The sequence below is a fragment of the Serinus canaria genome, chromosome 19 (assembly GCF_022539315.1).
Source record: "Serinus canaria isolate serCan28SL12 chromosome 19, serCan2020, whole genome shotgun sequence".
Lineage (NCBI taxonomy): Eukaryota > Metazoa > Chordata > Aves > Passeriformes > Fringillidae > Serinus > Serinus canaria.
The window spans coordinates 3,064,628-3,089,877 of record NC_066332.1 but is presented as its reverse complement, the minus strand read 5'-3'; the positions used below and the strand labels follow the sequence as shown (position 1 = coordinate 3,089,877).

The window sequence follows — 25,250 nt, the reverse complement described above, 5'->3', positions numbered from 1 at the left end:
TCCAAGGAAGCCTCAGACAGGTCTTGACTTATCTGCAAAGGGTGTTTGCAGCACTGTCTCCTAGGGAAGCTGCCTTTTTTTTCCCTTTGTAAACATTGGATTTAATTTTATTTTTGTTAAAACCCACATAACTAATTTCCCTTGGAATCTTTTGCAGGCGTCTGCTCTCAGTGTGTTTTGGCCTTGCTGCCCAGTGCTGGTTTTGAATCCCAGTCCCAGTGGTGGGAAGTTTTTAGAATGAATGCCAGTTGTATTTTTTTCTTCAGTAGAATCACAGTGTCCGCCTGTGGGTTTTGAACAAATATCCTTGGTTTTATGTTTTGCTTGCAAGTAGCCAGGATCCAAAGGGTGTGTAGGCAGCCACAGAGATTCGGCAGGGAAGCAGCACTTCCCCTTCATCAAAAATGACTGCATTTTTCTTTTTTTTATTTTGTACCCTAGCATGCACCTCCCAGACCCTGCTGCTGTGTCTGGCTGTCCATCTGTGCCTTTGTACAGGGCTGTGTGCAGGCACCCAAGGGAGGTGTGTGACAGCCCAGCAGGGAATAATTTAAAATAACACCTGGGGAGTGTGGAGTAGGAAACAACCCTGCCTGGTCCCTCTGTGAGTGGATGTGTCTTCACTGGCTTGAATTTTCAGGGCAAAATATATTTGCTTGCACTTGGTGCTGAATTTTCTGCCTCCACTGGTTCTGCTTTGGTTGGCCCCTCACATCCACATGTGTGTGTTACACTTTCTCTGTAGTCCAGGTGCTTTTCAGCATTTCCATTACAAAATCTAATTGCAGCAGCACTGCAAAGTTGCTGTTATTTGGTTTTTTTGTTTGGTTTTTTTTTAATACACCATTCGCTGAGGAACTTCTAAGAACACACAGCTCCCTGGTGTTTCCAGTGAAGCAGTAAAACTGTAGCATTCATCAGCTGTACTTTTTATAGTTCCTTTAGTCTGCAGTTTTCTTAGTTCTTTTCCCTTTGATGTTGGTCACTGTCAGAAAAGAAGTTTGAAGCTGGTTGGATAGGCAATGGCTGATAGATGTTACAAAGTATTAGTAAAGAAATGGGAAGTGACTGTGTGGTGGTGGTTTCAGCAAGAACACCCAGTGAGAACAGTTCATTTTGGTGTTGGGGAAAATCAATATAAACTTGTCTTTGCCTGGTATGGGAGAGGGAAGCAGAAATCCTGCAAACAAGTTTGTGTCTGCGTGAAGCTTCCATAACTGAAGAGCTGCTATATCCTAGGAGAGGCTTTATTTATTCCTTGGAATCCTGAGTTTTTAGAGCATGTGTTGGCCATGCAAACTCTCAGCTTTGCCATAAATCTTTGTTTTGGCAGTGCTTGTCCAAATGCCATATTATCCAGAAAGGAGTAGATAGGGGATTAGAGCAGAATCCTTTGCTATTTATGGACTCCCTTGGGGAATACATTGTAATATACTTTTGAATGGACTAAAAGGTAACCACAACAACCCAAAGCTGCAGGTGCTAAATCTTCCCTGTGGCCCTCCTGTAGGTCTGCAGGGGGGATGGAGGGGGATATTTCAGCTTGCAGATCTGAAATAACCTTGTTCTGGCTTTGACCATCTGCCACCTGCTGATTCCCTGAGATTCAGAACAGAATCTGGGACTCATGCTTATTTATTTATTTATTTATTCATTTTTACCAACAAGCTAACTTTGGAGCTTTGAATCTCTCCTTTCCTAAGCTAGCACAGAGTTGAAAAGCATGAATTTTGTACAATCTGTGGAAGCATCTTTCCTGTAGATGTTGCTCATCCTTTCCCCTCGGAGCTGCCATAACCGAGGCGGGTCCTGCGCATCCGCGTGTCCCTGTTGGCACAGAAAAGGAGGAGCAGGCTGGGTGCCAGGCTGCCAGACTGTTTCCAGGCTGTCTGGAAATGTTCAGCAAAGCTGCTGGCTCAGGCTGTCCTGATGCCCTTCAGCAAACTGAGCAGCAAGAGCTTACATACCCGAGAAGGGCTTTTCTCGTCCTTTTGAAGCTGTCAGTAATCCAAAGTGCCGCCAGTTCTGTGCCCAGAATTTAATGTGTCAGGCTCCAGCTCTGCCCAGTGGAGGGAGGAGCTGCTCAGCTTTCCTGGAGAAAGCACAGAAGACCCAATCCAGCTGTGTTGGAGCTACTGTAGAAGGGTATGTGTAGGTGGGCTCTTCCTTTGGCTGCTCCCTGGCCTGACTGGGCACCTGGACCCTCAGACATCCCTTCCTTTGCCCATCACCTTAAAAAACCACATGTGTTGTTTATAATGTGCAGAGCAAACGCCATAAACTTCATAACTTGAAGACAAAGCTCTTCTGTAGGGCTGCAGCCTTACAGACCTGCTGGCTCTGGTTTGGTTTCTCAGAGTTTGGGAATTCCCTGGGTCTGGGTGTTTATCCCAGCTGCCCGAGGCCAGGCAGCCCCTGGGGCATTGTGTCTGCAAGGGGGCCAAGGTGTGCTCCTTTCTCACTCATGGCAGGGAGAGCAGTGCACAGGCTGTGGAGTGCAGGTTTCTTCTGCAAAACTCTCGGTTTTTATTAGGAGCAGCAGGTTTGTTCTTGGAGAAGGGAGCATCTGCCCATTTTTGTGTGTGCCCCCTGAGAAACAACAAAAATCAGGAGCAAACACATGGCTGGGGCTGCCTTTTCCTTTATGTGCCTGTTTAACTGAATAACATGAGTGGCCTTGCCTTTGTGTTTACCTTAGGGTTTGTTATGACATGAAGATGGATTTTTCCTGGCTCTTGCACACACAGCATGTAAAACCAACACAGCTCAGTACACAGCCATTGTGTGAAGCCTGGTTCAACCTGGGAACTCAGGCTGTACTTGGATGCACCCCATTGACAGCAGCTTTGATGATCCTGGTGGGTCTCTTCCAGCTCAGGATATTCCATGATTCTGTTCTGTGATTCATCGCTCAGTTGCACCTCTCAGACTGGGAAGCTCATCTCTTCTCCTCCTTGTAGGCACTTGCGCTGCTTGTCAAACACAGGGGCTTGTTTCAGATTGGTTTTTCTGGAAATTAAGATATTTGGGAGAAGAGAGACCTTTGAGGTATTTCTGTGTTCAGCTGTGGACCTGTTGAGTCCAGGTAGCCATGGGGAAGGAGTGTGTCTGCATCTACAGCTGGTTTTGCTGTCTCTTTACTACAAAAAAGTTGCCTCCTTATCTTGGGATGATTTTTGTATAGACTTTTCCTTCAGTTCTCAGTTTCTGAGCCCTTAGTTCTTACCTAGGGAATTGGAGGTTTTTTTCCTCCTGTGCATCATAATTCCTGGGAGATTATGTAATTTATCCATGCTGGCTTGTCAGGAGAGACTTGAAATAAAAGCCTTTGTAGCGTGCTGCTTAGCTGGCTGTATAAACATGAAAGTACCAGGTTTTTAACTGGCTTGCTCACATGGCTTTCCTCGGCAAAGCTTTAGCCAAAACACTCCCAGATAAAAGGATACTGAGAAAGTGCAGGTCAGGCAGAGTTTTTCTGAGAAGGGCTATAACATTGATCTTTGGTTTAGTTTTATTTCTTGTAACCTCTCAGTAAGAGCAGGGAATGATAAATTGTTTTCATCTCTCAGTGGTCAAAGATTAAGACAGATGAGGCAGTGGGGTGCCTGGAAGAAGCTGTTAAGTAAGAGCCTGGCTGTGACTCCTCTCTCTTGGATGTTGGATGAAGCTGACTTTGTGCTTCCTGCTTCCCAGGCACACTTCCCCACACTCCTCCTTAAATATCCAAGCTGCTGAGTGATTGCCTTGAGTTTTCTGAGATCTTTGAACTAAAATAAACGAGAAGGGCTCTGGGAATGAGGCCTCCCATTGGTCACTTGCCTTTCACCTCTGAGAACAGGGGTTTGAATCAGGTGTGGCATTGAAGGCTCAGGGTTGGGTGTCCCTAAGGTCACATCCTGCCAAGCCTCTCATGGGGGATTGGGAGGCCCCTGGCACCTTCTGCAATGCTCTCTTGATGTTCTCATTTTGTTAATAAGCATCTGAAGAAGGTGCTGGTTGGATCTGGATGGGGGTTACGGGTCTGGGACTGGACTGATGGTCCCTCGTGTTCTGCTCTGAGTGCTCAAACACTGATGGGGAAGAAATATTGGAGAAATACTCAAGTTCTGGGGCTTCAAAAACTCCAGCTACTGCAGCACTCCCTGAGGTGCTGCAGTAGCTGGAGTTTTTGAAGCCCCAGAAGAATTCCCTACAAAACTCATGGCTTCTGTTTGCTGCTGTTGGAGCAGACAGCCCCTGATTGGCATCTTTGATGCTGTCACTAAGTGGGGACTGAAGCTTGAAGGGGCATTTTGACCCTCTGTACCCCAAGCCAAGGGTTTTGGGGAGGGGAGGTGGTGGGTGCTAGTCAGGCAGGACCCTGGGTACTGGTGCATGGCAGGGTGGCTGCCTTCCTTCTTTTCCTGCTCTTTGATGTGCTGTGGGATATGTAATGAGCATCTGCCCTCTAAGAGAAAACAGATTTGAGTTCTGAAGTTGGAAAAAGAGGGAGCAATTTTGTTTAATCATTTTCACACAGATCCACAGGCGTTTCTGTGAGAGTGAGCAGCATCTGGTTCAAGGGCAGCTTTGGCTGCTTTGAGCTCTCCTGCAGCTTCTGCAGTCTCAGGCAGAGATTGATGTTCCAGATGCTGTTCTCAGCAATCAGATCAATGATGTGCTTATTTAGACTTTTCATTTTTTAAAGGAAAAAAAAAAGAAGTAGATTATACTTTTTAAGATCATCTGAAGTATCAAAGATCTGTGAGAGGTTTTTGTTTTGTTTGTTTTCCAGATCAGGGACCTGCAAATTCTTTCCCTGGTTATGAACCAGTCAGAAAGCTGGAGGTGAGCTGCCAGCCTTGGTACCGGGGTATTCACCTATTCCCTCCCTTCAGCTTCTAGCCACTGCAAGAAATACAGGATTTTTTTATTCCAAACACAGGGTATTTGTTTTAAGGAGAAAGTATTAAATGCAGTAATGCCCCTGTGCCCTGCAAGCTGCACTGGCTGTCCTGGTGTGTGCTTTGGGCTGTCTCCAAACTTGTTTGTTCGTGTGAGAAAATTACTGAATGACAGGGAAAGTGCTGGAAAGCATTGGGGATTTGATTTAAATCTGATGAAAATCAAGGCTGCTGCCTGTTCTCCTCTGCCAGACCCATTGGGGTGGCTGTAAAAAGGGCTGCTGTGAGTTTGTTACTGTGTTTTGTTTTTTTTTATTTACCGATTTCCATCCATCCAGGATCAGTGTTGCCCTCCCAGAGCCCTGTGGTGGTCGGTGTGTTGCTTTGGAGGATGTCACTTGCCAAAGTCCCTGGATTTGACAGGAGCACTCCAGGAGTCCCATGGGAATGAGAGTCCTGAACCACTGTCCCAGCCTTTATCTGCTGCCTTTAATTATGGAGATCACAAAAGCTGTGGTTCCTTGGGAGGCTGAGGCAATGTTTGGCTCCTGGCATACCCTGGGGCTGTCCTGGGATGAAAGTCTCTGATGGTGAGCAGTGAAAGCTGCTCACCAAGAGGAGCCAACAGCATCTTGTCCTTCTCAGGACAAGTTTGGCTGCTGGGATGGACCCTGAATCCACACTGACAGGAGCACGTGGTGCCTGAGCAGACCTGAGGTCTAGGCCAGGCTAGGTGTCACATGTTAATTTTTGCCCCTTCAGGTTCTCCTCACAGCGTGAGATGCAGGAAAAAAAAAATCCCACAAAGTAAGCCGGAATTAAGCCGCAGGTTTTGTTCTCATTAGTGTAAAATCAGAAAATCTGGTGTTTCTGATGCCTCTAAGGAGAGAAGGAGAATTAACTCCCTTGAATGCAAGCAGAGGATACTTAAAAGGCAAATTGTTCACATACTTTCTTTAAAATTTGCATGAGTGTAGCAAAAGGTCATCACAACTGCAGTCTCCTCCTCAGATCCTGCCTGCCGGTGGCTGATTGCAAGAGCCTGTTGCTAAGTGTTCCTGGAAACAGAATAAAGATGAAGCAAGATAATTGAAGGAGAGGAGGGAGAGGGAGAGGAGGGGGAAAGCTTGGAGCTCTTGGAGCTCACAGCGGAACCGCAGGGCTGCCAAACGAGATGAGTGTGTTGGAGTTTGACTCGGTGGCTGCATTCAATCAGTTCTGACCCAGGGGTGGGGAAGGGGTGACTGAGCCTGAAACTTCATGGCAGATCCTTGGAAAAAGGCACTTGGACACAAGTGGATGATTTGCTTGCGTTTCCTGTGGCTCATCCAGCTCCAAACATGTTCCTTCCTTGCACTGAGGCTGGAGTGGGGATGGGAAGACAGACTGTGCTCCCACGGTGCTTTTCCTGGATAACATCTCTGTTCTTGCAGCATGGATTTAGTTACCCTGGGATCATCTTCTGGACAATTCAATAATCATGGAAAGCAACAGGATAAAACAAGAATGCAAGCAGACAAATCCAGAGCTTGACTAAGGCAGAAAGCCTTCACTTCCAGGTGATTTGAGGGGTGTTATCTGTCCATTTCAAGTCAGGCTACTCTCTGAGGAAACAACTGATGGTGGTTTTTTGTATGTTGCAGAATCAAATAAACCCAGCACAGCTCCTTTTTATTGATGAAAAGACAAGGAAGCAAAACTTGCTGTTTATCTTTGGTCTTTCTCTAGTTGAAGCTCTTGTAAAAACACCAGGCTTTCTCCAACTCAATGAATCTATTTCCTGGAAACAGTTTTAGTAACTGTTTCTGGAGTGATTTTTATCATCCCAGAGCATTTTACAAACTGAATATAGTAACAGCTGAAATACAGCCCCATCTGAGGAGGGTCGCTGCCAGCGCACAGAAGTTTTTGGCATGTTATAAAAGAACACACAATTTGCTTTTTCTTAGCACAGAATCTCCCTTATTCTCACCAAAAACATGAGGTAGCCCTCCTGGCACCCAGCTCTCTGTGTCACTTGCTTTGCTCTTGACTCAGACTCAGTGGCAGAGCTGGTGCTGGGTATCTTGGCTCTTTGAATCCTGTGGTCTCTGCGCCTCCCCCTCCAGCTGGGGCTGGCTGTCAGCAGAGGGAATTACTACTCTGCATCTTATCTGACATTCTGAACGCCCCCATGGGATTCACATTTCATCAGTTCCTGGCAGCAGCAGCTCCTTGTTTCTCCAAGACTGTCTGTGCCATGCTCGTGGTGGCAGGAGGGACACAGTGGCCGAGGCTCTCTCTCACCAGTGTCCTGCCTTCATCCAGTTGCTGACTGCAGGCTCTTGGCTCTTTGGGAAACTATATTTTCTGACTTCCATCAGTGGAGCTTTTGACTTGCTACTGATTTTTCATTGTCCATGTTCATCTTCTTAGCTGGTTTGGCAGTTGCACAGTGTCTTAAAGTGAAGAGGATGGAATTGCAGGCTGCTGTCTCATTCCTCCCTGCTCCATGGCTCTGGAGCCGGGGGCCTCTCATGGCTTGGTGCTGGGTTTCGGGGACAGATCAGGTTCCCTCGCTGGCTCTGCACCTGCCCCACCACGTGTGTGTGTCATAAACCCCTCAGCCCTGTCTGCTGGCCCCATACTGGTTGTCCCTCCCCTTTCTCTGTGCCCAGCCTCTACCATGACTCTGCTCCTTTCCCTGTCCCTCCCTTCCCTGTTCCCCAGCTTTGCTGGAGCTCAGTGTGATGGAAAAGCTGCTCTGCAAAAGGAGTGGGTGAAGAAATGGCTTCTCCAACTTCCCACCTGCTGGTTTGTGCTGCAGTTGAGGTGTTGGTGCGTCTGAGCTCTGGGCAGCTTTGTTCTGCCCTGGTTTTTCATGAGTACAGGTGATTAGTTGCAAACGTGGGACTCTCAGTGTCATTTTCCCATTTAGAGATCATTGGCTGGGGCAGGTTTACATTTCCAGCCTTTCTGCCGAGGGGCTGAGTGTCAGCTTGGGGAGCAGGAGGGAGAGGAGTGCTCAGCAGAAGTGCATTTTCCAGCAGCCTGCGTTACATCTGTCCTGCCCATGTCATGCCTCACTTGAATGCTGCTCCCCGCAGGGCACCCAGTGCTGGCTCAGGCCAGCACAGCTCTGGGGCTCAGCTGTGCTGGTGAAGTGTGATAGGAGGGCACAGAAAACACATCATCATCATCAGGGGGTTTGCCCAGAGCAGTTTTGGTGATGTTTGCTCAGGATGGACTCAGGGCTCCAAAGGAGAAGTGCCCATGAGCACTGTATCTGCTCCAAGCCGGCACAGGCTGAGGGATCCCTTCCACCCTGAGAAGAGAAGGAGCAGGATTACTCGGAGCTGTCACTGGTAGGAATTGCTCTTTCCAGCTGGAGCTTGAGAGCACCTGGCTCTGGTTAGTTCCTGGCATATTTTGATCTGTGGTTACAGAGTGAATCCCTTGAGCTGTGCCGCCCTCCCGAGCTGGGAGCGGAGCCTGTTGCATGCAAAGCCCAGAGCTGCCCCCGCAGCCAGGGCTGTGGTTGTGGCCTTTGTAGCTCTGCAGCTGTGTAACCTTTGCATGAAAATCCTCCTTGGGCTGCAAACCAGGAGCGCTGCCAGATGAGATTCAGTGCTGTCGGCTCTGAGACACCGAGATGGATGCAGCTGTAGGGAGGATCAGACCAACCAGTGCATCCTGAGATCAGCTGCTTTCAAACAGTCTGAGTGTCTGCAGTGATGCAAGAGCTGTGTTGAGTGGAGGTTTTTGTCAGGAAGCATCACAGTGATGCGATGGGTGAGCTATTGCATTTCAAAAGGTGCTGTGGAAAAACAAATTTGCCATCCACCCAGTGGGTACCTCAGCAGCAGTGGGCACGAGGGGGTACCTGTGGTGTCTTGATAGTTTTGCAGGAATCTTTTGTGTAGCTGGTCTGGGGGATGTCCTGGTGCTGGCTTGTCACTGCTTGGGAGGCTCCTGGCTGCGGCGTCCTGGAGCCCTCACTCCCCAGGGTGTGTTACAGTGCTAACAAATACTCCATTGTTTTCCAGGATTTTGTTGGTCTGATTGTGTAAGGTTCCCTCTCGGATTAACCACTGAAAACAAAACAGAAACCCCACTAATACCTCATTGTGTGCATTAAACAAAACAAAACAAAAAAACCAAATCCCGATTTCCCTGCTGATTTAAAAGGCTTTTGTGTTTGGTGGGAACTCTGTTTTAACTCAAGGCTTTTCAGAAGTGTTTGTTTCTTAATGATCCGGGATTGCAAGGTGTTTGACCTTGAGATTACTGCCAGCACTCAAGTGAACAGTAGCAGCAAAGGCAGTGGGTAGGAAACCCATGTTCTGGCAACTGTCCCATTTCCAGTGACAGATGAGACATGGGACCAAGGGAGGCCCTGAACTCCAATTCAACATCCCAGACTCCCACCCCACCCCTTGCCTTTCCTATAAACAGATGGAAAAATATCCCTTTCCCATAGACAGAAATTATTCTTTTTTCTTATTGCTTCTATGTTTACATAGCTATTTCTTACTCAGTGTTAGTCATTTGGGGGAGTAATTTATAGAGGCCGTGGATGATATACTTCTACATGTGTCTTAAATTTTTCCCACATACACTTTAACTCCCACTGCCCTCACTGCTTTTTGTGTTTTTGCAGAAAGAAAAATGTTTATTAAATACCTTGCTTATGTGCAAGCCCCCTTTTAAGAGGTAAAGCATGGTGTGCACATGGAGGAAAAAAACTCAATTTATTGGATATACATGGTGGTGTATTTCTTAGTCCCGAGTGCAATGCTGCATCCTTAAATTCTGCATTCTTTGGGCTATTGAATACAATTTGAGAAACACTTGAAAGAAATATATTTATGAAAAGCATCCTCATAGTGTTGATAGAGCAGCCTGTCTGGTGGCATCCTCCCTGCTTGATTTCTTGCCTGTGTTGTTATCTGTATGTTTAGTCAAATGCTGCTTCCTCCTGATCCTGAGATCAAATCAAGCTGCCATCCCAGCACCTCTTTGAAACCTGCACATGTAAAACAACAGGGCCAGCTCCTGTGTCTGCTGAGGGCCCTGGGGCTTTGCTCTCCATACATCATGTTAACTGCTCTTCAGCTCTGCTCAAATTAAATGTTTTCCTATCAGCTGTGGGCTGCGGAGGATCCAGCCTGTCAGGCTGTGTGTGTGTCAGGGGGAGAGCAGGCAGCTTGTGCTCAGAGCAAGCCACATGCTGCCTTGCCCTCTAACAAAACCCTCAGTTCTCTGTCCCTTGGATGGCACAGCCTGGGAAATTGCAAAGAGCAGCAGCCAGTGCTGGGGAGCAGGGTGGGGAGGGAAGAAGATGGGAGGAAAGGCCAGGACATGAGGCTGGGCTGGCTCAGGTCCCTCATCCAGGCCTTTGGCTGTGGAGCTCCTCAGGGAACAAAGAGCAGCCCTTGGCTGCCATGCCAGAAACCCACAGAGAGGATTTCCTTCTGCTTCACCTCCAAACCTGCTGCTCCTGTGCTCCCTGGTCAGGAGGAACAAAAGCCCAGGGTCTCCCCTGTCCCCCCAGCAGCTGTGGGGCGATGTGGGCAGCCACAAGCTGGACTGTGCTGTGCCAATCTCCTGCCGTGGAGCCGCAGCAAGGAGAGGATGGAAGTGACAAGCAGAACTTTTGGGTTGATTTTTTTTTTAAGGTTTTTGCTTGCACGGAGTCGTATTGCTGGAATGCCCACAGCAGGTGCTGCCAGGCTGAGTGCCAGGGGAGCCTGGTTGGTTTGAACTGGGCTTTCAGCCATTGCAGGCAGTGTGCACATGGAGGGGAGCCATGGGGTCTGTATGGACCCTCAGCCCCCGTGCCCTGCACTGTCTGTCTCAGCTGTTCACATCAATCTCGTTTATTACAATTCCAAATCCTCCCTCCTCAGCTCATTAACGTTCCCGGAGCAGACATCTCTGTCACCATTGTATTTTGTAATTAGATTTTGATTTGCTTTCAGAGAGGAGCAAGAGCACAATGGACATTAATTTATCCCAAGCCTCGCTCGGTCTCCTCCGTGTCACAGGGTCAGACCTTGGCGTGCACCATCTGGTCTCCCCCCACTGCTTGGCTGTGTGCTGTTCCCTCACCGTGCTCTCCTTCTGCTCAGGGGCTTCCTAAATGCACGAAAGGAAAAGGAGCAGTGAGGGAGGTCTGAAAGAGCAGCTTTTGTCCAAGCTGAGCTTGAGTCATAAGGACAGGCGTGAAGTAGATTTAAATCGACAGGGAGAGGAGCAGCCTGTTGTCTGCAGAGCCTGGGTGGCCCCTGGTGCTTGTAAACCCTTTAAGGCACGAAGTAAAAGCTGCAGTTTAACACTGTCAGTGGGTGAGGACAGAGGGGATCCCGCAGCGCCAGAGCACTGGGAATGGCCATGGATATCTCAGCCTGGAGCTGCTCTGGGTGGCAGAGCTGGACATTGAGCTCTGCTGGTCCCTGCAGCCCTGGACCAAGGACACTTTTCCACCTGAGGGCTGCTCATGTGTTCCTCAGACGGGCTTCATGTTTCAGCCTGTGACTCTTGAATGAGAGACCAGCAAGAGCTGAGCCTGTGCTGTAATGGAAACCCCTCTGTGCTCTCACATGGGCACTCAGGGGGCTGTTGGAAGGTGAGATCTTTCCAATGCCTCACCTGAATTCTGCATTGCATATAAGAGTGAATTTTTAGAAAAGTGGCTTTACATTTGTGCTAGTACAAAGCAGCAGCCATTCACAGCAGGAATATGTTCATTTATTGCTGCTTTTGAGTATTTAAACTGGCTTTCTCTTCTGTTGCTGGTGAGGGTGGAAGTGTGGGTTGCAAGATGAGTAGAGACCTTGTCTGCCCTCTGCATCCCTGGGTGGAGTCAGCTCCATATGCAATGGAAGAGGGAAGCATGAGAGCATTTATGGTCTGGTTTCACACAGCAGCAGAGAAATGCAGCCCCCAAGGAGGGTGGGAGCACCACTTTCCCAGCAGCCAGGGCTCACTGTGCTGCAGGCAGTTGTGCTTTATCTCTGCCAGCATTCACTGCTGCAGCTCAGGATTTATGTGAGCCAGTGAATGCGAGCAGGACTGATAAATCAATCAGCACAACCAAAAATAGCACCTGGCAGCTGTTGGAAGTGGGGGATCCCTTCCCCAGCAGAAGGAGCAGAGCAGGAGGGGATTTCATGCTCCCCGGCTGGGTGCCAGCCCTGCGCAGAAACAGCCGTGGCTGCTGGGGAGACCTCCTGTCTGACACCTTTATCTGGAAAAATTACTGTGGCTGTCTGCAAATGTCTCCCCAGCCCCTCAGCCAGGAATTCCCAGTCTTCAGGATGAGGGGAATAATGGAGCCTGTACTGGTGGGGAGAGCAGCCTCGTGCTGCTGCATGGTTGACATCTGGGGATCAATGTCTGGGGATCAGCCCTCAGATCATGAGGGATCTCTGGAAGCCTCTTCCAGCTGGATGTGGATGGAGTCATGGAGGGAGCCCCCAGGGTTTGTGGTTTCCAGGATGTCGTGGTGATGCTTTTGTGCAGGATAAAGTTACCAGAGGAATCTGGTGACTCTGGTTTTTCCACTGGACGGCTGCACTAAACCACCTGTGCAGGAGCCAGGGAAGTTTCTGTAAGGCTGCTCAGCCTGCACAGAGTCTTGTGAGGGGCTGTATTTCCTCACTCCTTCTCCAGTGGGTATCCTGGGATGAGCAGTGACTGGAGCAGGACTGAAGCAAGAGAGAAGAGTGCTGCAAGAAGATCAGCTGCTTTCAGGCTGAATAGTCCGTAGATTATTTCCACATCTGTGTTAGCTTTGGCTTGATCCCACAGATTTGCAACAGCTGTTGGGAAGCAGAGCAGAGATCCCCTCTTTAAATGGATGATCAAATCCTTAGAGTGTGTGGAGTATGTTATTTCTATGTCATCCTCTTCACGGCAGGAAAAACAGCTTTTCAGAGTTGCTGAGGCAGCACTCTGCCCTGCTGCCTGAACTATCATCCCATCAGCCCGCAGTCTCACAGCAAGTTGTAATTTGCTTTCTGCATCCCACACCCAGCCTGACACAGAATCCTTTGTGAGCTATGTGGTTGTGCAGCTACCCATACCAGGGATGCCTTTTTTCTCCTGGATTTCCCTTTCTGCATGGACCACAACCAGTGGGTGTAAGCTGAGCTTGTCCCTCTGGAGAACCTTCCCATGTGCAAATCCTTGGCATTTTACCCTGAGAAAAGCTAGCTAGCACAATGGTTTGCCACAAGACAGGTTGGGTCATCCCAGTGGTTTTAGGTGGGGATCAGATGTCCTTGCTGGGAGCTGTAGTTTGGGTGCAAAATAATGGCACAGCGTGGGAATCCCATAGGGAGCTGTCTTCAGCTTGGCTAAAATGAACCAGCCCATTTCCTATCAAGGTTCTGCTCTTTCAGGTCAGACCTGCAGTAAAAGGAGCCATCAGGTTTCCTTCCCAAATGTCTGACAGGCTCTGGAAGGGCTGGAATCTGGCTGATGAGGGCCAGGGTGGTGGGAATTGTGGTAGATCCTGGCGCTCCTCCTGCGGCGCGTGCGTTTCTCATTCCCCATCAGCTTTCCTGGCGCGCAGGGGACTCATCAAACCAAACTGCTCCCACTTTAAACAGCACATTCCTGGATGGAATTAATATGGTTAGTGCAGGGAGACCACTAACTTCCAATTCAAGGCTTTTATAGAAGGCTTCAAATGGCAACCCAGTTCCAGTTGCTTTATGTGCAGTTGTTGTGTTTGTTCATTGATGTTGTGTGATGCATTTCAGTGATAACCCAGGCAGCAAATCTGGTAAAAATAGGAAGTGCTGCTCAGCCTGTATGAAGCTCTGAAACTTGGTTTGGTGCTACCTGGGCTGGTGGGCTGTATCTAGGATCTTTTAAAAACCTTTCAATTTGAATTTCTTTTTCTCACTCACCCAAGGTGTGACTGAGCCTGACATGACGTTCTTCAGGTTCAAGTCTTAGAGCTCAGTGATGGATGTGCTCCCCCAACAGCAGGAGATGTCACACTGACCTCTTCTGATGCTTTTTGACACTTTTGTCACACACCTGGCTTGATGCTTGCTTGAGGCGTTTTCCTTTGGACCCTCACTGATGAGTGAGAAGTGGCAACTCCCGATTTCTTGGGAGAGAGTGTCTGGATTGCAGATTGCCTGTGCCATCGATGTCTGGGAAGCCAAGAGCAGTGCCTGCAGTTTGTGTCCTGATGGTTTACACGTCCTGAGAACACCCAGGACAAGCTGTTGGCAAGAATTGCCACATGTGCTGGACCTCATAGACTGCCTGGAGCCAGCCATGCCACGCTTGCTGCAGTGCTTTGAGCAGGTTTGGTTTGCTGTTATCCCCTTGTCTGGGGGGTTCCAGCCCCATCTCTCTGAGCACAGCGAGTCCATGCAGTCTCTTGGCTCCAAAGTGCAGACCCTGCTGCTTCCACAGCCAAGCAAAACTGCCAGGACCCACCGTGATGCCCCGGGGGAGCTGCTTCTGTATACAAAGGACTTGGCAAAATGAAGTGTAATGTAAGCAACTATTTAAAGAGAACGATCCGATTGCTAGTTGTAATTTCCTTATTGTTTGCAGCACCCTGTTAAATGCCTGTGATCCTTATAAAGAGCTTTCCCCTCACCCTTTAAACTTCACAGAAATGGATTTTACCTTCTGTGGTTTGAACACCATCATTGTGAGGGGGCTGGTTGGCACTGAGTACAGTTTCTTTATTCTTTTTATGCCCAAGGCCATTTGGTTTGTGAATCCATTAATATGTCTGTTGGAAATGGAAGGCTGGGGGGTAGGACACAAAACCTTGCCTCTCTACATCCCAGGTCATTCCCATCTCAGGAAATGGCTTTGCCTCTCTTTGCAAATCAGGGACAGCAATCTGCAGAGTTCTTCCTCTGGGAACACGTGGGTGCAGTTTCTCTCTGAGATACTGCTGGGAGCAGCACATGATGGTTTCTCTGGCTCTTGTACTGGTGGCACTGGTGGGCCCCTCTGTGCTGCTCCAGTGCCTGGGTTTTATTCTCCAAACTGGAGCACGTTGTAAACACAAGGAAGCCCGAGGGGCTTTGCAGAGCAGAGCTTGATGTTAGGGGAAGGTGGAGATTAGTTTCCTTCCCCATTTGGCTCTTGGTTGTGGTTTGGCTTTTGTTGGAGAGTTTGATAATTCACCACTGGGCTGTTTGGGCTGAAGTGCTTGGAGAAATGTAAGGAAAACGAGGTGATGGCAGCAGCTCCTCCGTGCATGGTGGGGAGAGCGGCTCTGCCAGCCCACACCTGCAGGCTGGGCTGTGCCAGCAGCTGCTGCTCCTGTTCCTCCTCATCCCAGCCAGCTTCTGTGCATGAATTAAGCTCTAAATGATCCTGTGCCAGAAGCATATCCCAGGGAACGTGAGCCCAGGAGTGTGTGACACCCAGAGGGCTCTGTCACCGATACTGTGCAGAGCTGAGCTTGCTGCAGAACCCAGTGACCACCAGACAGGCCCGTCCAGACTGGGATGCCCAAAATGTGGCCATCAGCCTGCAAAGCTGGCAGTGCAGGATGGATGAGCTGGGCCTCCAGGCTGATGGCAAAGCCCTTAATCAGCTCCTGGGAACAAACCCGGGAAGCCCCAGTTACAGAAGAATAATTTTTTTGTGTGTTGGCCTTGTGCTCAGCCTGGCTGTGTCTTGGCAGGGGTTGCTGGTTTGTTTAATGAACGTGGAAATGGGAGGGGAGGAAACAGCCAGGGAAGCATTACAAATTGCTTCAGAGCAGTGGCATTAAAAGTATTTGTGCTTACCATGACTTCTAAACAAAGAGCTCAAAGCATGGCAAGTAATATCTCCATTTTAATTGCAAAGAGGTAAAAGCAGGAGGAGGAGAAGCTTTGCCTCTGCTCACAGGCAAGCCTACAGAAGGTGGGAGACACACAGGGGTCTCATCTGAGGTCCTGAGGGATGGTGGTGATGGTGAGGGTCTCTCTGGGCCCTGGCCCAGCAGCTCTTCCTCACATTCCTTCACACTCATCCCTGAAGCACCAGCTCTGTTTCTTTGCTCACCTCTGACCTCTGCTCTGAAAGATGCTAATGCTCCAAAATCTTCTCTGCATGCAGCCAAGTTTACCTTCCTTATCTCCCCTTCCAATCTCTTTTGCAGCTGAAGCTGTGGAACAAGTACAGAGTCTCCAACATTCCTTCCCTAATATTTATCGATGCCTGCACTGGGAAGGTGGTTTGCAGGAACGGCCTCCTGGTCATCAGAGATGACCCTGAAGGTAAGACCTGCAGTCCCCTGTGCCACAGAAACATGGACACACAGCTGCCTTTTCATCTCAGTTCATTCTGAATGGCCTGGGGGGAGGGAACAAAGAACTATTGTCATAATTAACTATTCAAAGCACTGTGCTATTTTCAGCGTAAAATTTTCTGCATCATTCCTGCCAGATCTTGTGTTTTGGTTTTGCTTACTGAAAAGAACAAAGAATTTCCCTCCAGGATTTTTGTCTGGAGTGCTAATGAGGAAAAGGTTAGGCTAACTGAAACGTGAAGTTAGGATTTTTCCCTAGTGGAGGCACATGGACAGACAGAATGAGGGCCCAGACCTTCCATACCTTAGGAGCAGAATCCTTCCAGAATACTGAGGGGGACTTTTATCACTGACATCACACTCAGGTTAATGCACTTCCCATTATTTAGAAATTAAACAGAAAAGTGTTGCTGTTCTCCCTTGCTGAGGTTTGCTGTGCTGAGAGTTGGTGTTAAATCCATCTTCCTCCAATTTGGAAAAAAACCAAATGAGCCAAATTGGGAAAAAAACCCCACCCAAACATGCCCTTACTCACAGACCCTGCAGACCCATCAGTCATCTGCTGTAGTCCATCCATTTCTTTTATTACTGGCTGATTGTTTCTTGGTGCAGTAACTCCTGCCAGAGTCTTTAATTCAGTGGCAGGAGCTGTGCAGCAGGAACATGTTGTGGCCTGAGCCATCTGTGATGTTTCCTCCTCTCTGGCTGAACACATGGATTGATTGCTCTGGGAGCTGGCAGCAGATGATTCAGAGCATGTTTTTGTGTACACACAGCTTGCTTTGGGGTGCAGAGGGTTAGTGTAAGATATATCTAGAGATATATGGATATAAACACACCATCTTTTACATATATATAGCTAAAGTTTGTAAATAAAGACGTGTATGGATATGTGTAAAAATACATGGTTAGTATCAGCATAAGGGACACATTCTGACTGCATTCCTGAGCACGTACCACCTTGCCTTCTCTTGCTAAAATAAACACTGGTGATAAGGAAAAGATGCCTCATCAGGCACAAAACCAGAGCAGGCTTTGTCAAGCTGAAGGTGCTGTGACTTGGGTGAGAGAAAGAAGTGAGCTTGGCTGCCTCACCTCAGGGCAGGGCTGTGGTGGTGCCTGCCACCTGAGGTGTTCTGCATCCCCCTTGGATGGGAAATAAACCCCAGCAGAGTTCCTGAGACAGGATCCCCTGTATCCTCAAGATGGGATGTTTTTTCTAGTGGAACCTTCTGAATCTCTAAAAGCTGCACGCACATGTTACCTTCTTGTGTCTTCTTTCCACCCCTATCCCAACCTCTCCCCAGGTCTGGAGTTTCCCTGGGGGCCAAAACCCTTCAGTGAAGTTGTTGCTGGGCCTCTGCTAAGGAACAATGGGCAGACACTGGACAGCAGTGCCTTGGAGGGCTCTCACGTCGGGGTCTATTTCTCTGCACACTGGGTGAGTAGGAGGTGCTGGGCAGAGCAGTTGGAGTGGGCTCAAGGAGAGTAAAGACCCCAGGCTGGCTGGTGCTGAAGAATTTAAGAGTTTAAGAAAAATTTAAGATGCTTTGATCATCAGCACTGCAGTGGCCTGTCATTCTCAGCTGGCCCTGTAAGGGGGAGAGTGATCAGATTTTAGAAATGGAAGAGGTTTTGTTGGTAGCTGACAGACCATAAACCCCAGGCAGGTTCAGGCACTGCAGCAAAGATGAGGTCGCAGCAGTTCATGGTCACTGGGTCACCTGGCCCTGCCGGGGCTGGGGCTGGTCCTGAGCAGGAGACAATGTCCTCCTTATGCTTGTGTTTTGCAGTGCCCGCCCTGCCGAAGCCTCACGAGGGTGCTGGTGGAGTCCTACAGGAAAATCAAGGAGTCAGGCCAGAAGTTTGAGATCCTCTTCGTTAGTGCAGACAGGTGAGGCAGCCCTGACACCCTGTGCAGGCAGAGCAGGTTGGCCCTGGCATCAGAAAGGCTGCCTGAGTCCTTCCCTCTGCCCAGTGGGGAAGCGCACAGTGGGGTCAGCAAGAGCAGCTCTGTGCTTCACTTTGTGCCTCTGGGGTCTGAAGGATGCTTGAATTGCTGCTGTCACCATGGGTTGACATTCAGATGCCCTGGAGAATTTGAGATATTTTGCTGGGGAAAAATACACCATGGACTTCTTCATGAAGGACTGGGGGCTTTAAATTTGGTCTAACTCTCTCCCAACTGATGGGTTTTGGTGGGAGGGATGAAGGGCTTTGCAAGCCAGGATTTTAATGAGGAAGGAGCCTGGCAAGTGGAGGGCTGTGCATGCCATGCCCTGTTTCCCTGGCACAGGTCAGAGGACTCCTTCAAGCAGTACTTCAGTGAGATGCCCTGGGTGGCCGTGCCCTACGCTGACGAGGCCAGACGGTCACGCCTGAACCGACTCTACGGCATCCAAGGTAGGCAAGGCCACACTGAGATCTCCTTCTCCCCCCTCCTTTGGTTGAGTATTTGTAATGTCTCCTCTTGTTTAACTAAACCAAGAAAACAGCAAAGCAAAGCACAGTGCCCCAGGCAGAGCAGCTTCATGTTTCTGCTCTCCACAAACTCACATTCCTACCACCTGCCAGGCAGGCTGTTAGTTGAAACAGGACTTCCATAAACAACCTAATTCTTCCTGGAAACTTGGAAGCTGTTTTTGGCTTGGATGTTTTTTGTCTAATTACTGATTTATTTATTTTTTGCTATTTCTTGAAGGTTTAAATTTCATTTTCTTGCTGGTTTATGTAATGCAAAGGCAGGCCATCGTTCTGTGAAGGGGCTGAGGAAGATGGCATCTGGTTTATGTTAGTGACATGAATTACAAAGGAGAGAGTGTTTGATGTAAACCATGGCTTTGCTTTTACTGTACGTGCCAGTGCCAGAATTCCAGCAGCCCTGGCTGCTCACAGGGGCAGGGAGAGACTCTGTATGTCTGGGTGGCTTCAAAGAGTCACAAAGATGATAAAAGCTCACAGCAGCCTTCCTGGGGACTGGCACCTTGTTCCTGCAGGGGACAAACTGCACACAGAGGTGTGCCAGGTGACTGGCTGGTGAGGAGATCTCGTGTGTGTACAAATAGTTTCTCCCTGTGGTTAAAGGGTCTTGCTGCAATGTGGCTGTTCCTCATCTGTTTCTGTGTGATGTCACAGAATCAGAATATGCTGAGTTGGAAGGGACCCATCAGGATCATAGATCCAACTCCTGGTCCTGTGTAGGACACCCAACAATCCAACCCTGTGCCTGAGAGCTTTGTCCCAATGCTTCTTGAACTCAGACAGGTTTGGTGCTGTGAACACTTCTCTGGGGAGCCTCTTTCCGTGCTCAACCACCCTCTGGGTGAAAACATTTTTTTCCTCATATCCAACCTAAACCTCCCCTGACTCAGCTTTGTGTTGTCCAGGGGGGTGCAGGCTGGCAGAATGTTCATGTGATCTGCAGGGAAGGAGGAGTTTTGCCAGAGGAGGCAGAGGGCTTTTGGGAAGAGTGACAGGAGAAATAATCCCTCCTTGGAGTCCTCTCCAAACTCCCCTTCTGGCGTGAGCTCAGGTGCTGCCACTCAGCCCTGTCCCCTGACCTCAGCCCAAGAATAACCATCAGCCTGCTTTAAATAGCCATCACTTTGCTGCTTAATGACCTTCCCATGAGGCAAGAGCTTTCCAAATTCATCTCTCTTTTCCCAGCCCACTCACAACCCTCTCCAGGGCTGGTTTCAGCCCAGCGCTGCAGGACTGCTGCCAGTTTCACTGGGACTTTCTGTAAATAAGGTGTCCAGACATGGATACTTGAGCACCAGGCATGCTATAGCCAGGGAAACAGTTACAACAGCTTTCCCTCCAACTCCAACCTTCTTAAAGGTATCTCTCTTTGTTGTGTGCTGACCTGAAAATGTAAATATTGGCTGTAATATGTAAATATTCCCCTGCACCCCAATCCCCTCTCTGTCCCTGAATCTCAGCTCCATGCAGACTTTGGGGCTGCCTGTCTGTTTGCAGTCAGGCTTTTCACACCAGCTGGGACCAAAACTTCCTGCAAACAGAGCTGGGTATCGTGGGCTCTGCTCATCACCACACATGGTTATTCCACCTAAATGAAAAATTAGATCTGTGTAACCACATCTGCATTTCCCACACTCGTGGTTCTGATGTTGCCTCTCTCAAAGCTCTCTTTGGAGCTGCACTTAGGATCAGTGAGAGTATCCAGGTTACCAGTCCTGGTGCCTGGGTTGTGAGCACAACATGAGGAGGTTTCCCCCTTTTTTTTGAAGGCTGAGTACTGAAACAACACAAGAGTTTGTCTTCCCTGTCTGCTTCAAGTTCCTGAGTGGTGGAAAGCAGCAAGAGAGTCAAATCTCTTGTTGTTTTAGTCCCGTGTTGGCCCCTACAACTTTTAAAAACTCAGTATAAAATGCAAGTTGAGTTATAGGCCTTTATTTGGGTTTACTTTGAATGCCTCTATTCATAACTCATGTGCACTCAGAGGCTGTACCCTACCACCTCTAGTAAATTGCTTCTGGGTGCAGCGCTGTTCTGAGAAAGAGTCATGTCTTGTGTTGTGGCTGCTTAGAAATAATTCCCCTTTGTGCAGGCAGCTCCCAGTCCTGCCTTGGGCGAAATCCCCTGGCCTTAGCTCTCCTTCCAATGGATTGGGAAGCAGTGATAAACTTGGTGCTTTGACAGGAATCACCCCTTGTTGTTGTGTATCTCTTAAGTTCCCCAATATTCCCCCTGGACTCTGTGGTGTCTCTTTGGGATTTGCAGTTTCTTCCAAAAAACTTGTTTCTCTCCTTCCCCATGCTTTAGCCCAGACACCCACAGGTCACCCTCACAGCCTGGGAATCACTGCTACAGGAGATTTCTGGAGTTTTCTTCTGAAAGAGTGAAAAACCAGCAATAAAAGGCACCCACCTGTGCTGTGGTTGGCGTGGGGTTTGTTTCACTTAGATTGTGATTGCTCACCCAACAGACTTCATGCAGATGAGATTTCAGTGTCGGGTCTGGGGTTTAATGTATAAATATGTAAATGCCTTGCCAGGTTTGGTAACAAACCATTTGGCCCCTGTGTTTTCATAAAATGCTGGCCCCGTGGGAGCCAAATCCATTTTCTAGTGCATAAAATCCAACCAAGGCTGTCTATGCTAATTCTCATCCAAGCTTATAGAATATTCATTGCAGTGTCTGATCGCTGATTCTTCTTGATAAGTAAATTCTGGTGTTATGACTTAAGGCAATTACCAAATCCCCCAAAAGGCACTAAAATAACAAATAGTGCCTGGGACCAGAGGGGAGGGGGAATGATTTGGGTTAGGATATATGAATAACATTAAGGGTGGTTTCCCTGTCCTGCAGGTCTGTGTCCCCTTGGAACAGGGTGTGTCTTTTAGGGGAGTAGTCACAAAGGTCACCTGAGAAGATGAGGATGGGAATGATCTTAAAATATATTCTGTTTTCTGATTCAGTTTTGTATTTGCAGTTGGAGGTTCAATGGCTGGGTATTGGAGGGCGGGGGAATCATCTGCATATGCAAATTAGGCAAAGTCTAAAGGAGTGCTTTGAGTAGTGGATGAAATCCTTGATAGCTGCAGAATCACAGCGATCTGTGTCTAAATTGAGCCCTTAATTTTCCCAGATCAGCAAAGCTTATTTGAAACCTCTGCGTGGGAGCTGGGAGCACTGCTCAGGCTGCCTGATGACCTGAGAAGCCTGTCCCTCATGTATAATGGATGGAAAGCAGGCGTTTGGGGTGGGGTTGGCAATCCTAAAAGGACCGAGATCCTGCGTGCTGCTGAGCACTGAGTGCTTCTCCTGGTGTCAGTAGCACTTCGTGCCTGTAAGGGCAGGGCCAGCGTGACATTTCCCAATTCCTTCCAGTCTGTTTAACCCATCCCTGCCCTGGGGCTACACTGAATTAGCAGCAGGTAATGAATAAGCCTTTTTGTGATACAAAATGGTTTTCTTGGCGTACCCTAAGGATCTGCAAGCTCAGCCATTGGGCGGGTTCCTGCACTGCTGCTTAGCACCAGCCCCAGCGCAGGCAGGAATGCGCCCGGCTGGAATGCCGGGAATGCGGCCGCTGCCTGGACCTGCAGGAGGCTGGGACACACAGATGGCCGAGTATTTCCCAGAGAAATGCCTCCGATTCAGAGGGCTTGTGAGTAACCCACTGTTGGACCAACAGGGGAGTGCACAGTGCCAGCAGCCTGACAGGGGCACACACGCTGCGTGCCCCCTGCTCAGGGAGGAGCTTTGCAGGGTATTTCTGAGCAATGAGCTTTAAAATGAACCTTGGGATGAAGGGCAGGAGTGTTTCAGCTTGCCAGGGATGTTGCTGGGTGAAGGAGATGCTGCAGAGGGAGCAGAGCAAAGCCCAGGTGATGAGCAATGACAGCAGCACTTGGCACCGGTCACTTCATTTGTCCCTTGGGGCCTGATCCCACTGTCCCCTCTTCCTTCCTTGTGGGATGTTTCTTTGTCTCCCTGATGACAGAGGAATGGTGTGCTTTCCAGATGAAGTCACCGACGTGAGCCACTCCTGCTGGCCCACCCGTGGCTGTTTTGTGGCCAGAAGGCTGGTGCTTTATCAGATGGGATGGTCACCAGCTGGTGTCCAACCTGCCCCACTGCAGTGACATTTGATCTGTGGCTTGTGCTGTGTCTCTGCTGCAACTCTGTTCACCTCCTGTACCAAGCTTCTCCTTTATGACTAAACTTTTCAGCCCCATAGATCAGGGTAAAATGTTGCTTTTTCCCAAGGCCCAGACCATCACTGGATATCCCCTGAGCCACATCCTGCCAGGATCCTGTAGACCTGGACATTCCTGCACAGCTTTGTTACTCTCCAGAGGGATGTGCTGTGGAAATGGCTGGGCCATTAGTGCAGAGTGTTGGAGGGCTGTAGGGGCAATAATACATGGTGTTCTTCTGGGGAGGAACACACCCTGCTTCCTGGCCACTGCTGTCTGCAGGCCTTGTGAGTGAGTTCCTGGGAATTGGGCTCTTCCAGAGGCAGCCACATCTGGGCAGTGGGATGGTGGTGCAAGAGGGAGGGTCCCTGGGTGGTATGGTGAGATTTGCACCCGTGGGCACCAGACAGCAGCTGGGCAGGGAGAGGCAGGCAATGCCAGAGCTATCTGTCAGCTTCCTGCTCTGGTCCCTGACTCACAGTGCTCTGCTAGGACGGAAACAGGATCCAGGGAGCTCCATCCCCACTGGGTGAGCTGCGCACAGGCAGGAGGCTCGCTGGGCTCCTGCCAGAGCAGAGGCCATAGGAAGAGGCCTTTGTCCCCACACCCTGTCCCTGGCCATTCATGCTTTGGCTGTTTTTTTCCACTGCAGGCATCCCCACTCTCATCGTGCTGGACCCCAAGGGAGAGGTGATCACGCGGCAGGGCCGGGTGGAGGTGCTGAACGACGTCGAGTGCCGCGAGTTCCCCTGGCACCCCAAGCCCGTGCTGGAGCTGACGGACTCCAACGCTGTGCAGCTGAATGAGGGGCCCTGCCTCGTTCTCTTTGTAGGTATGGATGGAGCATCCCTGCTCTGACAGCAGAGCCTGTGCTGGGGAAGGGGGCTGGGCGACCTGCCAGCTTGGCTAGAGCTGGCCACGGGGCTGGGGACCTGCCTCTGGTGATGACAAGGTGCCTGGGAAGGGATATCACTTCCATTTTCCATCACTGTGTGCTCACAGAAAGGCCAGTGGAAGGCCCTTAGCCCCTTTCCTGTACCACAGCAGCTCACAGGGGTTTGCCAGAGCTTGCTGTGCCCACGGGGCTCCTGCAGCTCCCACACACCACCCTGGGATGCGTTGGAGCAGCGATTGGCAGCACAGAGGAGCTGTCACAACAAAGGTGTGGTGGTGGCTGTGGATAGGAATGCTGATGAGCTGTTGGGAGTATGAGAAATACCCTGTCACAGCTGGTGGTGGTGGAGATGGGAAAAGCCTTTCTGGAGCAGGGACTTCAGGCACACGTGATGCTCCGGAAGAGTCAGAGGAAGTGTCTGTGCAAGGGATTAGAGATCTGTGCTTGAAACCACAGCTCAGGGCTTGAGCCCTGAACAGGGCTGTGACAGTCAGAGCAGCCTTTCATGCTTTGCTGGTCCTTGATTCTCCCAATTCCCCTGGCTGCAGGACAGGGCAAGATTTTTCCCAAAGTTCCTGTCCTTTCACTGCTAACCCGCACACAAAGCTTCCCTGGAGTTAGAAACAGGCCTAGAGCTCCAGATGGCTCATTCTTCATTACTTCCCTGCCAGCAATGGACACAATAACTCAGGAAAGGGCATGGCTGGGATGAGCTGTGCTGCAGGCTGAGCCCTGGGTGGGCAGCACTGGGGTGCACACATCACCCAGGCAGGGAATTGAGGGGTCCTGAGCTCTTGAGGGGGTGCAGCTGTCCCCTGTGTGCTGTGTGGATTTTGGGGGGCATGCTGAAGCAGCCCCCCTTGCCTTGCTGGTGCTGTGCCTGGCCCAGGGCAGGGCTCATGTCCCGCTTCCTCGTGTGCCCTTTGTGAGCAGCATACACTCCTCTGCAGCTCTGATAACGTGGCCCTCGCTCCTTTCCTTCTTCCCTTTCAGATTTCCTTTTGACCCTGGTTATTTATTCAGCAGAGCCCAGCAGGGGATGTGAGCACAGAGCCAAAAATCCTCTCCTCACACGGGAAGGGCCGGCTGGCCACGCCAAGCCTGATGGATTGGGGCTGGCGCTGCAGGCCTCTGCAAAGAGTTATTTTTATCTTGCTCTGAGCAAAGATTTTCTATCACCTTGCTGCAAACAGCTCATCAGGGGAACAGCTGGGGCTCTTGCTCAGAGCTTTTGGGGGTGGATGGTCTTGGTGTGAAACCCACCAGTGATGTGCTGGGGCAGAGATGCAGCTGGTGCTGCAGCAAGGCAGGCACTGGGAATGGGGGCTCCTGGCCAGCTTTGTCCTGCTGGGAGACCTCCCAGCAGACCAGTGCCTGCACTGCACAGGCAGGAACACCCTCAGGAGAAGGCAGGCTTAGCAAGTGCTGGTGCTCAATAAACGCTGACTGATGTACCTCCTTCCCCAGAGGGGTTAGGGCTGGGTTAGCCAGAGTGTGCAGGGCTGCCTGGAGCACTGCCAGCAGCTGATGCTTGTAGGAAG

At 49.8% G+C, this 25,250-nt stretch overlaps 1 protein-coding gene across 3 annotated transcripts in view; it reads left to right on the top strand.

Annotated features, from left to right (window-relative positions):
- The window catches only part of NXN (nucleoredoxin), a 47,503-nt gene that overhangs the window by 18,029 nt on the left and 4,224 nt on the right, over positions 1-25,250 (top strand). For 2 of the 3 annotated variants that reach the window (XM_050981788.1, XM_030231347.2), the window contains exons 2-6: positions 16,000-16,117; positions 17,457-17,590; positions 17,943-18,043; positions 18,446-18,552; positions 23,467-23,646. In XM_050981788.1, coding sequence (XP_050837745.1) covers positions 16,000-16,117; positions 17,457-17,590; positions 17,943-18,043; positions 18,446-18,552; positions 23,467-23,646 — 640 coding nt within the window. Of the gene's footprint in view, positions 1-15,785; positions 15,813-15,999; positions 16,118-17,456; positions 17,591-17,942; positions 18,044-18,445; positions 18,553-23,466; positions 23,647-25,250 lie in introns of those variants that run through there. The other variant, XM_050981789.1, reaches the window with a different exon arrangement.